At 45.6% G+C, this 14,819-nt stretch overlaps 1 protein-coding gene across 3 annotated transcripts in view; it reads left to right on the top strand.

Moving 5' to 3' along the window:
- Positions 1-14,819, top strand: part of LOC140661118 (discoidin domain-containing receptor 2-like) — a 63,480-nt gene that overhangs the window by 28,845 nt on the left and 19,816 nt on the right. For all 3 annotated transcript variants that reach the window (XM_072882749.1, XM_072882748.1, XM_072882747.1), the window contains 5 exons: positions 1,507-1,644; positions 5,976-6,078; positions 8,391-8,619; positions 12,436-12,583; positions 12,793-12,898. In XM_072882749.1, coding sequence (XP_072738850.1) covers positions 1,581-1,644; positions 5,976-6,078; positions 8,391-8,619; positions 12,436-12,583; positions 12,793-12,898 — 650 coding nt within the window. In that variant the 5' untranslated portion in view covers positions 1,507-1,580. The remainder of the gene's footprint in view (positions 1-1,506; positions 1,645-5,975; positions 6,079-8,390; positions 8,620-12,435; positions 12,584-12,792; positions 12,899-14,819) is intronic.

Below are 14,819 nucleotides of genomic sequence, written 5' to 3'. Positions count from 1 at the left end.
TGGAGCACAAGAGGTGGCTGAAGCAGGAGTGGTCCTGGCAATTTTAAGGTCTTTTTTGGGTTTGCTTGCATTGTCGCATGGCTGGGCACAGCACCGCCAGGCAGCATCCACCGATCATTAGCTTCCCCTCCTGCATGAGCATTTGGCTCTTTTCCCAAGAAGGCCCTTAGTTGTTTTTCAGGCTCAGAGCCATCTTTTCTGACGGAATCCAGCAGGGACAATGGCCAGTAGCAAATCCTTAGGAAAGAGAATGAAAACAGGGCAAGCCTCAGTGATTCTAACCCTGATTTAGCTTCTGGGCGTCTAGCAATCTGCAGCTGGGGGATTTCCTGAGCCAAAGGTTTTACCTTCAGATTTAAGAAGCTGTGGTATATCTTTCTGTTGTGAATATATCCAATTGTTTTGGTATCCACAGCAACTCAACGGCTGTAACTTGTACAGTTTAATTATGTTGGGTGGAAAAAATACAGCCTTTTGTTACAAATCTCTAAGCTAATGGCATCTGATGCTCTGTCGTTCTTATACGCATGTATGCACTGGCATAGTGATGGTCCCTTTTTTATCCTCTCTTCCTTTACTAACAAATCCTAACATTCAATTTTGCTTTTTTACTACCACTCTGAGGATTCTTGAGCAAACACCCTCTGGTCCTGGCAACTTTTCATTTATTGATTTGTTCTTTTTTCTTTTTGCCTGACATTTCGCTGTAAGACAGAGCTTCTAACCTGCCTTCTGTAAAGCTATCTTCCAGGATGGGAACCTCCCGAGGCTCTTTGTAGTGAATGTGGACACAAAGAATTCACATAACTTTGCAGATATGACCTTGTTTTCCTTTAGGTGTTATCATGGCTTTCCACTCAAATTGCCAGCGTTTAAGCCCTTTGCTATTTTCCTTGTTTCCAAACAGGAAATTAAGTGTGCTCGCATGTGTGAGTGCACATGCTCTTTTGGCAGCAATGTGGACATGTAGGGAGAGATTATTTTCGCCCTGTTTTAGACATTTATCTTAAGGTTGTGTGACAAGTTCCAGAGTGCCCGCTTGGCTACTTGGAGTAGTCAGCTGGTGCAGATAGAGGTGTGCATTGGGTGGATAAGCCCCACTTGGGGAGCCTGGTTGGACTATCCAGGTTCCTTGTAGATGCAGCTTCAGTACTTGTTAATATAGTAAGGAAAGTGAAGAATCAATGGGGGAGAGATTACTTTGCATTGGACTTGCTTAAGAGCAGTTAGGAGAGTATGTCTGCACAGTGGTCATGGCAGCTGAGCTCCTAAAAACTGAATTACATTAATAGCTTTAGAGATGGTATATGTAGTCAGGCAATCATTAGTTCTTCCCTAAGCCTCTGATCAGGTGATGGGTCAGAGTAGGGCTGAGGTTAAGACACTCTTGAAGGCATGGAAGATTGCCCAGCCCGTCACGAAGCAATGACAATATAGCAAGTCTGCAGCACAGAGAAGTCCTGTCTTTGGAGGACTCTCATCTTCTTTCTTTGCTTTGTCTTTCAGAAATGTAGGTGGCAGCTGCTGTCTTTGAAGGACTCGCGCCCGTCTGACCCTGCACAGCACCTCCGATTGCTACCATGATCTTCTGCATGCTGCTGTTGGCCTCACTGCCTGAGCCATCTGGCACCGAAGTCAACCCTGGTAGGGAGCTGCCAGGCTGGGAGAGCACTCTAATCTCCCGCCTTTCATATGTTCATTCTCAGCCTTTCTTTGCCCTTTCATGGTGAATGCGTATAAATGTAACGAATGCATGTAAATGTAATCACTGATGTAGTCCCTGAATGTCCTCCTCTGGACTGAGTTGGCCAGTCTTACTTGACAGCTGTACTGGAGTGAAACACCTCTCCTGACAGTCCCAGGAGGGCTCAGGCACATGGGTATACTCCTTTCTCTGCCCACCCAGAGGGTCCATGCTCTCAGCAGGCCTGTTTTGAGCTCTGATTATCTCTTCATCAATTTGACCATGTGGCCTGCAGAACAAATCTGTCTCTAGACTGGCTCAGAGATACTGTGCTCACTGTGGAAAGTAAATTACCAGTTAGCAAAGCATAAGCTACAGGTCTCCAGCCAGCAAGAGAGGTTCTGGAGAGAGAGCTGTGGAAGGAAAGGTAGAAAACCCTACCTGGCACAAAGCTAGGGTGGAGGTAGGGATATGAGCTTATGAGTCCCTGTGGAGGGCATGACCTCTTATCCTACAGCATTTGGCAAGTTATAATCATGACGGCGACGAGTAAGATAATGGTCTGCAATATATTGCAAAAATTCCCATAATGAGGTGGTTTGAGCTGGAGACAGTCTGTGAAATAAACGAGTCTAATCCTTTTTCAGCTTGGCCGAAGGTGTGGTGAGGCAGCAGTGCTACCCTGAGGGCCTTTGCTCTGCTGGGTCTGGCTCTGTTTGCTGGAACCCTTTGACTGTGTCTGGCTCTGACCCTGCTCTGGCCTGTAGATCTCTGCGGAGGTTTGAGGTTGTGCTGCAACCAGCAAGAAGTGAAGTGAAGCCTGTGGGGGAGCTCAGCAGGCACTCCTGTGCCACATGTCCAACTGTGAACTGGGGTTGCCTTCTGGTTCTAATGGTTAAAACTAGCAGAAGAAGAGGGAAGACAGCAGCTAGAGGGTCAGTCACATGCAGATCCCTTTTGGTGGTGGTAAGTACAAAAGTTAGCACACCCTAAGGTGCAGGAATAGCTTCTCCCACCACAGAATCCTGGGAGGTGAGGTGGGCTCTGAGCACAGGGCTGTGGTGCCACCCTCCTGCAGTAATCTTTCCCACCAAGAAATAAGCACGTAGCGTTGCTCACACTTCTCAGTTCTGCCTCTGAGTTCCTCAGGCAGCTTTGCGTTCTCAGCTCCCACAGCTGCTCAGCTGCCTCTCTGTCCCAATGGGCCATGCCCTGTTGTTCCCACCCAGACTCCAGCACACCCATAGCCCAGCTGATGCTCCTCGGTTGTGATGCCCACAGGCTCCATTGATTATCTTGACCTCCTGATCTGCTCCAGGAGTGGTCTGGAGCACCTCCTGCATTGCCTTCTAAACCAAAGGGGCTGCTTTGTGGATGATTTCGGACCTGTGTAGGAAGGATCCTGTGCAGTCCTTTTGCCCAACATCAGTTGTTTGACCTCACTAACAGAGGGGAGCTGTGACATTTTTGTGAGCCTCCATGTATCCTGTCTGTATAGCAGGTGAATATGTCCCTGAGTGCATAGTAAAGGGTCAGGGATGTCTGAGCAGGAATACCAGTGACACCTAAACAGAACCCAAGGATGGTTTTACTCAAGAGGATGTGCATTTTGATGAGAGCCTCATGCTGCTTGTTTCAGTGGGAGCCACAGCCACCCACAGAGTGCATCCCTTGATACCAGGGCCACTCTGGCTTCCATCTGCCAGCCCTCTGTTTGTGAACTAATGAGTTTTGTTCAGGATTGCAGTAAGTCCCGGTCCCCCAGAGTCCTTCCCAACTAGCTATCTCTCTGTCTGGCATTGCTTCAGGGTGTGCACTTGACCTTTAAGTAAAGTGTGACCAGACAGGACTCCCACTGCAGAAACACAAAAAACACTTTCTGCTTTCAGATGACAACTCTGCCCTTTTGGAAAATCTTCAGGTATTTAGCCATAGTCGAGCAACATACTAGCTTTCCAGCAGTAGATCAGATTGTACTGGTCTGTGGTGGGACACATAAGAGTGAAGACAGGCGAGGCCAGTTTGGTTTACTGAACTTCCTCTTCAGTATCAGAGTGGGGTTAGAGCCCTTGGTTGGCTTTCAGCAGCCACAATCATCGTGCCTGATCCCAGCCAGACACCAGCTGCCTCCCAGTGAATTCTTCTGTAAACAGGCCTCTTAAGAACCCTCAGACATATGAATGAATATTCCGGGTGAGACCAGAGGCCCATCCAGCTTGGTGTCCTGACTCCAGCAGGGCCCCATCCCTGCTGGTTCTGGAAGTGCACAGACGGGCAAGCACACAGCAGTGCTTTACCTCAGGTATGCGGTCGGCTCGCTGCAGTCTGCTGCTTAGGAGCTTTCTGAGCTAACACTTGTGTATTTGCCTGCGTAGCTGTGAGTTGGTCTAGCTGATTTTTGAACCCGTGTGAACCTTTGGCATTCGGAGAGTTTAATAGATTAAGGATGCATATGTTGGTCTTGAACTCTGCTCTCTGATCTTTTGATGCCTCCTGGTTCTGCTATTTTGAGAGATAGTGAGTAACTGTTTAGGATATAAATGATCTTTGTCATATTTCACTTCAATGATCTCTTTTGTAATGGTGAGGCTGCTGATCTTTTCTTTTGTATCATCTGTGTTGCCTTCTCTGCGTTTTGATGGGAGAAGAAAGGAGCAAGAGCTCTATTCCAAATCTGACCGGCATCTGACCATGAATACATACAGTGGTTTAATGGTGTTTTCTAGTTTGTTTTGTATGTATTCCCATAATTTGCTTTTTTCGATATTAAATAATCTGGTATTGTCAGCAAACCTTGTCACCTCACCACCCATCTCCTTTACCAGGTTATTTAAGAATATATAGAACATCACACATTCATTGGTACTGTGCCTGACAACAGCTGCAGCCAAACCCTATTGAAACAACCTCTGTTTGCAAACATTTCCGCATTGAAATCTGTCAGGTAGTTATTTGGCCTGCGGTTGTTTATTCTGTATGGTGGTAACAACAAGGTGGGTTTCATGCCTCTGTCTTTTCTTGTAGCTTCTGAACCTGTGAACAGCTTTATCCAGGTTTGGTACAAGGGCAGCAGTGCTGAGATACAGAAATGAGGAGGACACCCAAGGCAGTGCCCTCGCTGAGGGAAGGGCAGGCAGAACTGCTGATACGGCAGCAGGCAGCGTAGCAGTGAGGGTGCCAACCAACACGCATGCCGCTCTGGAGTGACTGGAGCATGTGCTGGCACTTGCCTGCGTCACTGCAGACGGGGGGGAACTGGGGCTGCTGTGAGCTCAGACGACAAAGACCAAAAATCTATAGGAAGGTCCATTTCCTTTTTTTCTGGGACTTGCCATTGACTATGTTTTTGTCTTTTAATTGTTTCATGATTTAATCCCGTATAACTTTTTTTAATCTGCTGTTGATGTCAGTCTGACAAAAATATCTTGCTTGCCTGTTTTGAATACTGAGCCTTAATGAATACATTAAGACTTTGAGTTTTCTGAAACATCTCTAATATTCCAAGACGTGTTTCAAACTTGTGTCAGGGGAGAGAGCTTGGCCAGCTTGGATTTGTAAGCTGCATCTGCACTGTCTTTGGTGTATTGAGCTGTGTTGAGCTTGTAGATCTCGATGGCTTGAGCCAGTTGTGTCTGTACTCCCTGGAGGCACCAAGTTTGAGAGTCTTCTCATGCCTGGAGAGAAATGCTTGCTCCACTTGAGGCTAGAGGCAGGGAACAGACCAGGATGGGGCAGTGTGGATGGTCAGGGGCTTGGGCTCAAACGTAAGCTCTAACCTGCAGAGACACAACAGAGCAGATGTTTCCATAAGCTGGTCTAGTCATCTGTAATAGAAGCCGTTTAACTTCTCACTTGTTACTGGACTGGTGAAAATAATAGTAATTGTTCTTATTTGAATGCACATCAAGCGTCCAGTTTATTTGAGAAAAAGAAGAAAAATCTTTAACAAACTCTTCCTTTTTATATTGCATCATTATTGATAAATCATTTTTCATTGTAAAATAGGTCCATGCAACCATTAATGCTAGTATGGTTTTGGCTTTCATGTTCTTCAAATGTTTCTTTGTAAAGTTTTTTGCCTTGCCAGGAGTCTGCTGAATGATACTAACTCTGAGTGTATTTCATTACTTATTTCAGTTTATGGTAATTATTTCGTCCTCTTTATTTGCATTCTCTATTTTATCATTACCATGTTTATTCCCTAGGCATTGATAGCCTATTAATTAAACTCGTCAGGTGATTTAGAAAGAATTGGTACTGATTTTTTACTTGCTTTTGTTCCCATTTTCAGCTATATGCCGTTACCCTTTGGGTATGCATGAAGGGACAATACGGGATGAAGACATCACTGCTTCCAGCCAGTGGTATGATTCCACAGGACCCCAGTACGCACGGTAGGTTCATCTCTGGCAAAAAAATGTAATCCTTTTTTTTTTTTTTTTTTTTTTTCCCCCCTAGATACCAAGTATGTGATTGAGGAAGAAGTTCCCTCACTCTTAAAGCAACTTTGAAGTTTGCTTAGCTTGTTCACTGCTTCCATATTAAATCTAATTAGTGTGTAGTCAAAGACCAAGAGGTAGTGGTCATGGTCACAAGCTGTAATACAGGAAATTCTGAATCAATATTAAGAAAAAAGAATCCTTCCCCATGAGAATGATGGACCTCTCAGGTACCCAGAGATGTGGTGATGTCTCAGTGTTTGGAGATTTTCAGGACGTGGCTGTACAAGTCCTTGAGCAACACACTGTAGCTTTGGAGTTAGCCCTGCTGTGAGCAGGAGATTGGCCTAGAGCCTTCCAGAGGTTGCTTCCGACCCTGGTCTTCCTGTAGTTCTGTGAATAAATCTCTAATGGATTTATGACTTACAAGTCAGCTAGGGAGAGTGCCCCTGGGATTCTTGTAGAGCACTTTAAACTAAACCATAGGAAATCATTTATGAGGATGAACTTTTCAACAGCATTATATTGAGGAAATGGGCTGTGTCCACTTTGACTCAGAAACCTGGAAACTGCAGAGTTAAGGAATTGTTAAAAAGCAGCTAAAGGATTTTCTTTCAGTGTCAAACAGTACTACAGTCTTTCTCATAAGCTTGGCTTTTCATTTTTTTTGTAATTTAATTTCTCTTAAAGCTACTAACTGATGATTCGCAAAATACTTACATATGCAAGTTTCCTTAGAATTGTTTGTAATTATGATATTAAACATTCCCACAGTTTCTGTGCAAGTCAGATATGAATTTCAGGTTAACTATGATACTTATATTTTTATGATGAATTTGGGCAGTCCAAAATCATAAAATGCTCCTAGTGCTTGATTTTTTTTTTGTCTTAGTCTGTAGTAGAGCAAAGATGCTAAGTGTCGTGTGTTTTTAATGGAGTTTGAACAAGCCTGTGGGTCTGAAAGCTGGGAGACTTACTTGTTCTCCAAGGTATGGCTTATCTCCAGTTCTGCAAATACTTCAGGCATCAGTTACCATCTGTTACCATCATCTCTTTGCCGGGGCAGCTGGATGTCCACAGGGTGAAGACATGAAGGCACTCTCTAGCTGACTTCATTTTGTTAGAGGTCATAGCTGTCCTATGCAGATGTCTGTCCCTGTCATTTCACAGTCACCCTTCCTGCCTTTCTTATAACTTCTTTTACTTGCCACTTCACCCTAAGAAAGTCTTGCACAAACAGCTGACCAACCTGAGACAAAAATCTTCTCTAGCCTGTGCCTTGGCCTTCAGTGTCTCCTTCTGGGTACTGCCTTCCTTGATGCACAGGGGTTGGCACTCACCGATCCCATCAGTTAGAGATGGGATAGCTGTCCGAAAGACAAGGGCACTTCAAGGGCTTGCTGTTTGCTAAGAAATCCCTGTTCCTAAAAAGCCCACATGGCCTTTTTGTGTCTGGATAAATTTTTCACATTTAAAACTCTCACCACCGTGAGAGTGGTGAGCCTGGCTGACCACAGCTGAGGTCTGAGGCAGAGCTGAGCCTACCGAAGCCTAGGTAAGGCAATGTTTCCTTTAGTGGCTCCACCTGCTGATTGGTACAGCACTCTGCTCGGCATGCTATCTCCAAGGATAAAAGCCTTCATCTTCGGAGCTGGTACCACAGTGTTCAACGTTGAAGCAGAGAGCTTCACATCGTACACCTAGCAGTGTCCTGCACAAGCAACTCTCCTCAGTGAAGGAAAGGCGAAAGATGTGTTGAGATGACCCAGAATAATTTGTAGATAGGCAGAGCTTTTCTTTCTAAAAATGTATTTTTAAGATAGCTCCTCTTTGTGCTTGTTACAGCTGTAGGAGTGGCTCAAGCAGAGGTTCAGGCCTTACTGTATGGGGTTAGGAGAAGTGAGCATGCACTTCACCAGCAAGGTGCTAAAAAGCATGCAGTATGCAATTCCCTACCGAGTAGCATAGTTGTTTCCCATCAACATGAAAGTATGTGTCTGGGAAAGAAATTACTTCTAACAGCTAATGAAAGATGCCTGAAACTGAGGGAGTTGTTCTGAACAGGGCAAAGCTGGCTACAGAACTCTGATAAGTCTCAATCAACCATCACCCCAAAGGGGAGAGGTGTTTGGTAGCCAGCTGTCAGGTCTCACTTCTGATTTGGTTTCTTTCTCCCAACTCTCAAAGTTTCAAGGTGTTTCCTTAGTTACTGGGAAGGCTGGATCCTTGGAAGTGAGATTTTTTAATATGTGTGGTTTTCCCCTCAGGTTACAAAGAGAAGAGGGGGATGGAGCCTGGTGCCCAGCTGGCTTGTTGCAACCAGAAGATGTACAGTTCCTTCAGATTGACCTGCACAAGCTCTTTTTCATCACCTTGATTGGGACTCAGGGACGGCATGCCCGTGCCACAGGCAAAGAATTTGCCCGTGCTTACCGAATTGACTACAGCCGCAATGGAGAGCGCTGGATCTCCTGGAAAGATCGTCAGGGCAGGAAGGTGAGTGTAGTAGGAACTGAATCGTGGAGCACGCAGAAGTCAAGTCATGGAGAACTACACTAGAAGGCACGTCCTCTATGTACTGCCTGCTGCATGGTACTTTATCCTGACTCTTCTCTGTCAGGCATTCAGTGTCCTGTGCCTTGGTCCTGTGTTTGCTGTGATGTTGCACTGTTGTTCCCCTGACCTGATCCCCCAAATCCCAGCCATTGCTGTGACTGAAAACTGGCTCTTCACTACCTTTCTGTCCATGTTCAAAACATCATGTGAATGTCCCTTTACCAGCCAGACACTTGCTTCTAAATTAGAAGCTGCAAAGCAGATGCCTGCTTTGTGATTTAAAAAAAAGGGGGAGGGCATGGCAGGGAATGGAGATGAGTTTCTGGATGTCTGATAGCAGTGTTTAATGTAGGGAGCAATGAGGAGGAAGGAGTTTAGAGGGTAGGAAACGTGCTGAACACACACACTCAGAGGCTTCCCCGCTCACCACAGTTGTCTCCTGCTCTCTCCAGACTTGAGCACACAGCTCAGTGCTGGCTGTGCTCTGGTCATGTTCATAAGCCTTTATTAAACTTCCCCTGGGAAGGAATCCCCTTCTCTCATTTGCAGCTCGTCTGACCTGATCACCCTGCCTCAGGCTGGCTTGTGGAGTCTGAAGACCTAAGCCAGACTAGAAAAGGTACTGGGTGTGGTGATGTTTTCTAGCACTGGGGGTGCTTTGGAAGTCACAGTGGGGTCTGTATTGCAGTGTTAGGTAACAGCTTCTAGCTTGTTAATGAATAATTTGCTCGCTCGGACCTTTGATCTGCTGTTTGGCCGTTACCATTATCTTGCTCATCCCTCACGTTTTGGTGTGTGCTACAAACGCTGTCTTTGCAGGATGGGAGGGGAAATTTAAACTCCATGGGGCTGACTCTTCTTCATCAGTACTTTCTTAGGTGAAGTCTGTCTGCATCTCAAGTTATATCAGAATTCAACTGGTTACACATTCGCAAGCAGCTAAATGTTTTTTGTCTCCCACCCCAGTCCGGTGCAGAGCAGTGTTCTCGGGCACTCAGGACTGTGTTAGGGTCAGGTGTTACGATTTAGTATGGGTCAATTTTTGCAAGATCTCCCTCTTAGGCCATAATAAGGAAATGAGCATGTCTTTAGCTGTGTGTGATGCTATAATCTGAGCCATCCTCTATTCTATTCTGTATATGTGGAAGTCCACATATATTCTGTCAGTGTGTGTACCTGTCCCCCATCACATGAGACCAAAAAGTTTTCCCTCCTGGTATCCTTAGAGAAGATGGTTCTGCTCCTCTGCTCCTGCTGTTCTGGACATGACATACACAATGGGGTGCAATTCCTGCCCTCTCAGCTCCTCTGCAAAATGACCTTCCATAAAACATATTTTTCAAAATGTGTCACCAGTATCCATTAGTGAATCCATATTTCAAAAGCACTGCTGTCTGGTCAAATAATTTGGTAAAAATGTCCTGTAAAATCATTCAAGCCTTGGAATGAGGTGCAGATGGAGATGCAAGATCCTAATCTACTTATTTGTGTGCATTAGGAAGGCCTCTTCCAGTCCTGCAGTTGATAGATTCCCAGTCACTGAGATTTCAGAGTGTGACTGTGTGAGCCCATCTTGGCATGTCTCTGTCCGAGGAGATCACATGAATGGTTTCATTAAAAACCAAACCAAACAAACAAAACCCCCAAAAAACAAATAAAGAACACCAAACCCAAAACCAACCCCTTCACTGTGCTGTTAAGTTTTGGATCTCACAGAATGTTCTGTCATCAGATGTGTAGCACATGCTGCTCCTCACCAGGAAAGTCACCTCCAGCTCTAATGTGCTCAGTAAGGGCAAGGGGTCAGGTTGCTGTCCCCTTGTCTCTGCCACCAGTTAAGGATGGTGCTCTCCATTGGCACTAATGTTGCATGGTGGAGCACTGTTAAGTCCTGGTCTCTCATCAGCTTCTGGGATCAGCCATCTACAGTTGTTTGCTAGCAGCACCACTTCATTCCTGATATTTTTGGGAACATTGATTGGCATCAGTAGTGGCCAAGACTGGAAACTGGTGCTGAGTTTATTCCACACACAGCTGATCACTTTGGGTTTTTGGCCCTGAGAAACCGAGTGAGCTCAATAGCAGCAACCCCACCTTGTGGAGGTGCTATGCAAAGTGCATCTTCTCTTTTGCTTCTCAGAAGATGTCCGTATAGGACAGGCAAAAATATCAGCTCTTCCAATACAGAGCTGGTGCAAAGGTACCTTTTTCTGAAGGTTTTTTCCTCTTACTCTGCCCAGCACTCTGTCCCTGTAGGACTTTTTGGGTTGACATATCTGCCACTCCCAAGATTCCCCAACAAATGGTCAACTCCAGAGGATCTGTTCAACTCCTGTATGAAGATGTGGGGTATTCTACCATGTGTTGTCTCCTCTTGGGTTTTATCTCCTATCAGCAAGGTCTTGTAGAGCCAGCTTAGATGACTTCCAAGTCTCCTATCTTAGGCCATCTGACAGCTGAAAGGGCTAATTGCTGTCACTTGGCTCCTGAAGTCAAGGATTATTTATGTGTCCCTACTTCATTGGAAGAAGTCATGGGTCTTTCTCCTAGGAAGTGGGATCTTAAGAGGCTGCAAGTTAAAAGCCTGTTGAGAAGCTGAAGAGGATGAGAGAATGAGCTTACTTTTTGGCTTTCCTTCTGGTTTTTTTTTTGTCAACTCCTGGGACTGTGCACCTTTGTAGAGCTGTCCAGCCAGGTGCAGGAAACTGTTTCACAGCTATCCTGGTGCAGTCCGGAAGACCACCAGATGTGACTGGCTCTTCTTCAGGGAGATGCAGTCTTCTGAGTGGCTTTCTTTTGTGGTACAATAAGGTCTTTCACTTCTCTGGCCATATTCCCTCTCTGGGGATCTTCCCTGCTGCCATGAAGAGGAAGCCACCTTTCTGCTCCCTCATTGGCCACCTCCACCTTTTAAATTGCCTGTACATCAACAATTGCAATTGTTTGAGTAACCTCAGTCTCTGATTCATCCTCACCGGTAACATCTTTGAACAGGAGCTGTCACACTTATTATTCAGACTTTTGATATCAAAAGTGTTCTTACTCTGTTTCCATAGGTCCGTATCCTTTCAAAAAAGTCTCTTAGGCACTTTTGTCCACTGCTGGGGGATTGACAGCTTCAGCTGTTTCCACATGCTGACTGTCAAAATAAATAGTGGACTGTTCCCAGAACCGAACTGAAACTGAGGGGAAGGGGCGGGTGAAAGTCCTTGCCATATCAGACTGCACTTCAGCAGGATGGAGTGACTGTGGCAATGCTGAACGCTTCAGTTCAAGGCATCTGCCATGCAGCTGCTTGTACCTTCATCCCCCAAACACTGCAGCACCTCTGGAGTTTTGTTGGCTCATAGAAAAAGGATATCAGGACCCTCCACCAGGTAACTAGTGATGAGGGCAAGTGCTCAGTTACCTGCTGTTAGAGTGTTGATGGAGACTCACTTGAAGAGAGTTGACGTACTAGTAACTGGAGCTCTCTGCAACGTATAGTCCACGTGTACATTCATCTCCCGCTTGCCCTTCTCCTCTCCCTCAGAGTACTGCTTGCTGTGGGTCTGCAGTGGACAGGAGGTGAAATGGCAGCACCCTTCACCCTGTAAGCTATGTACCAGGTTGGAGGAGGGGAGCAGCAGCAGCTAATCCTCTGCAGATACTGCCTGGGAAAGCTCCCCAGTCTCAAATGATAGGGTACAAGCACACCACTGTTCATATTAACTGCACAATAGGGAGATGTTACTGATAAGGAGCTCTCTTCTCCAGGTGATCCAAGGCAACATCGATACTTACGACGTGGTCTTGAAAGATCTTCGGCCTCCCATCATTGCACGTTTTATCCGGGTGATTCCTGTGACGGAGATGCCAATGACTGTCTGTATGAGGGTGGAGCTCTATGGCTGTGTCTGGTATGGTAAGTAGCAATTTCCATGCCTGTCACTGGAAAGTAGTCCTTGCACAACACTGACTGGGACTCACCTGCGTCCCCACGTATGCAGAGGGAATCCCAGGCCCATGGAACTGCTTCTGTTGGTCCACATCATAAATAAAAGGATCATATGGACAGAGATGATGGAAGGCTGCTGCTGCTGTATTTCTGAGGTATATGGCCTTCTTTTTTAGATGGTTTGGCATCCTATAGCATCCCTGAAGGAGGGACAATAGCGGCTCCTGGCTTCCCCATCGTTTATCTGAATGACTCGACCTATGATGGCTACCAGGAGCGCAGGTGGGAGAAGTCGTCCTGTTCTCTCTCGGTCACTGTGCAAATTACCTCTTCTTTCCTACTTAACCCTGTCGCTAGTATCTTGTATCCCAAACACTTCTTTGAGACCTCCAGCGCTGCAGGCTAGCCAACTAGTTCTCCAAAGCACTGTGGCTTCATTGTTCCAGGCCCTTTGACATGTTGTTAGTTGCTTTTTTAAAGGAGGGCATGGGCTCAGGATGCATCAGATTCGTTTCCTCCAGCTGACAAAGGCTGGCAGGAAAGAAACAATTTTTTTGTTATTGGAAGCTGTTGCTTCTCTTTAAAGAGAAGAGTGTGTCCTTATACAGCTAAGTGCTGTCTTTGTTCATGGCTTCCGTCTTTACATGACGTGATGACACAGTCCTGATGTGTCCGATTGCCTTAAAGCCCTCGTTGCTCGTGGTGTCTGATTGTGACCATATTCATTGCACTGATTTCTTTGTTGGTTCAGGTATAGCCCTAAGCTGTTGTTGATACTGCAGATCATAAGGTGCTGCTACTCTTCTGTTGCCCCAGATTGGAATGGGAGAGCTGGCTGGACCTTCTACCTGCTCTGTCCCAGTGTCCCTGGAGCAGATGAAGGTCCTTCCCCTCTTCATTGCCTTTGTTGCTTCTGGAGTTTGATATCTGAAATGCATTCTCTAGCAGACTGCATCTTAAACTGTTGCAGGAGGTCTCCAGGGTAAACTGGGCATCCGGGAAAGTGCGCAACACCTGAACTCTAGGCCTGCACTTGATACCTGTGAGCTTCTGGACAGATTTGAGATACTGTTTTTGAAAACAAAGCTCTGATGGACTTGAAACAACTTGGAAAACTGCATCACTCCCAGTGAGAAGCTCCAGGTCAGCAGAGGCACCACTGCCAATGTGGTATGAGAGGAAGGTGGCTGATTACTCACTGTAAAGATTCCTTGGGTATGATGCTTTTCCAATTTGGAGTCAAAAAGCCTAAAGTAACTGGATTTTGATAGCTCATTACAAGGTCTGTTAATTTTTCACATCACTGAGATTAGTTAGGTAGGGTGGCATGGTATTGACATTTTGAGGTGTCTCTGGTTTACCTACTAATTGACTCTCATGGAAGGAGAGTTCATTAAGAGTCTTTATCTGAAACGTTAAATAACTGGCTGAACTGTCAGACATTTAGTGTGACCACTTTCTTTGCTATAAATACAGATTTGAGTGTGTTTCAACAGCTTGAAACTTGGGCATGGGTTGTCTCTTGAGGTAGCATATCCCTGCCTGTACAGGAATGTGCCTAATAAGTGATCTGACAGTGTCTTTTCAGTGACCTGGTGTCATCCATTGACTTAAGGCGCTTTTATTATATGTCCCGTTTCAGTTGTCATTAACTTCCTGAAAATTTTTACTGTTGCCTATAATTTTTTTTTTATGCTTAGAGGTCATGTTTGTAAATGTATTTGTGTTATGCTGGAGGTTAAAATAAGGGGTCGGAAAGTACATTCTTCATGCTTGTAGGATGTTGCAAGATATCGGGTAACAATGTCTTTATATATTAATATCTGATGTTTTCAAGCTGCATTGATATAGTAGGGATTGGATATTTAAAAAAAGGGGGGGAGGGGCATATGTGCAGAAAGATGTAGGTGTTGCACTTAGCTGTCCAGCACTAACTTAGGAAGCTGGGTTTGCTGGGGAGCGTAGGGAGCTACAAGACCCAACGTGCTAAGCAAGGAGTCTTTCAAACTACTTAACCTCTAGGCCATGTGCCTGACTGGCCTGGAAGCAGGAGTCTGCCTCTTCCAGCTGCTAATCCTGTTCTGGAGCTCAAAGGCATGCATACCTGTGCAAATCCTAGTGACAGGAGGGCTCACCTTGAATGGACTTGAGGACCTTCTGTGTATGTAGCAGCAGCCCAGCCTGGGTGACAAAGACTGTGTAG

Source organism: Ciconia boyciana, chromosome 18, assembly GCF_034638445.1.
Source record: "Ciconia boyciana chromosome 18, ASM3463844v1, whole genome shotgun sequence".
Lineage (NCBI taxonomy): Eukaryota > Metazoa > Chordata > Aves > Ciconiiformes > Ciconiidae > Ciconia > Ciconia boyciana.
This window is presented reverse-complemented; position numbering and strand designations above follow the sequence as displayed.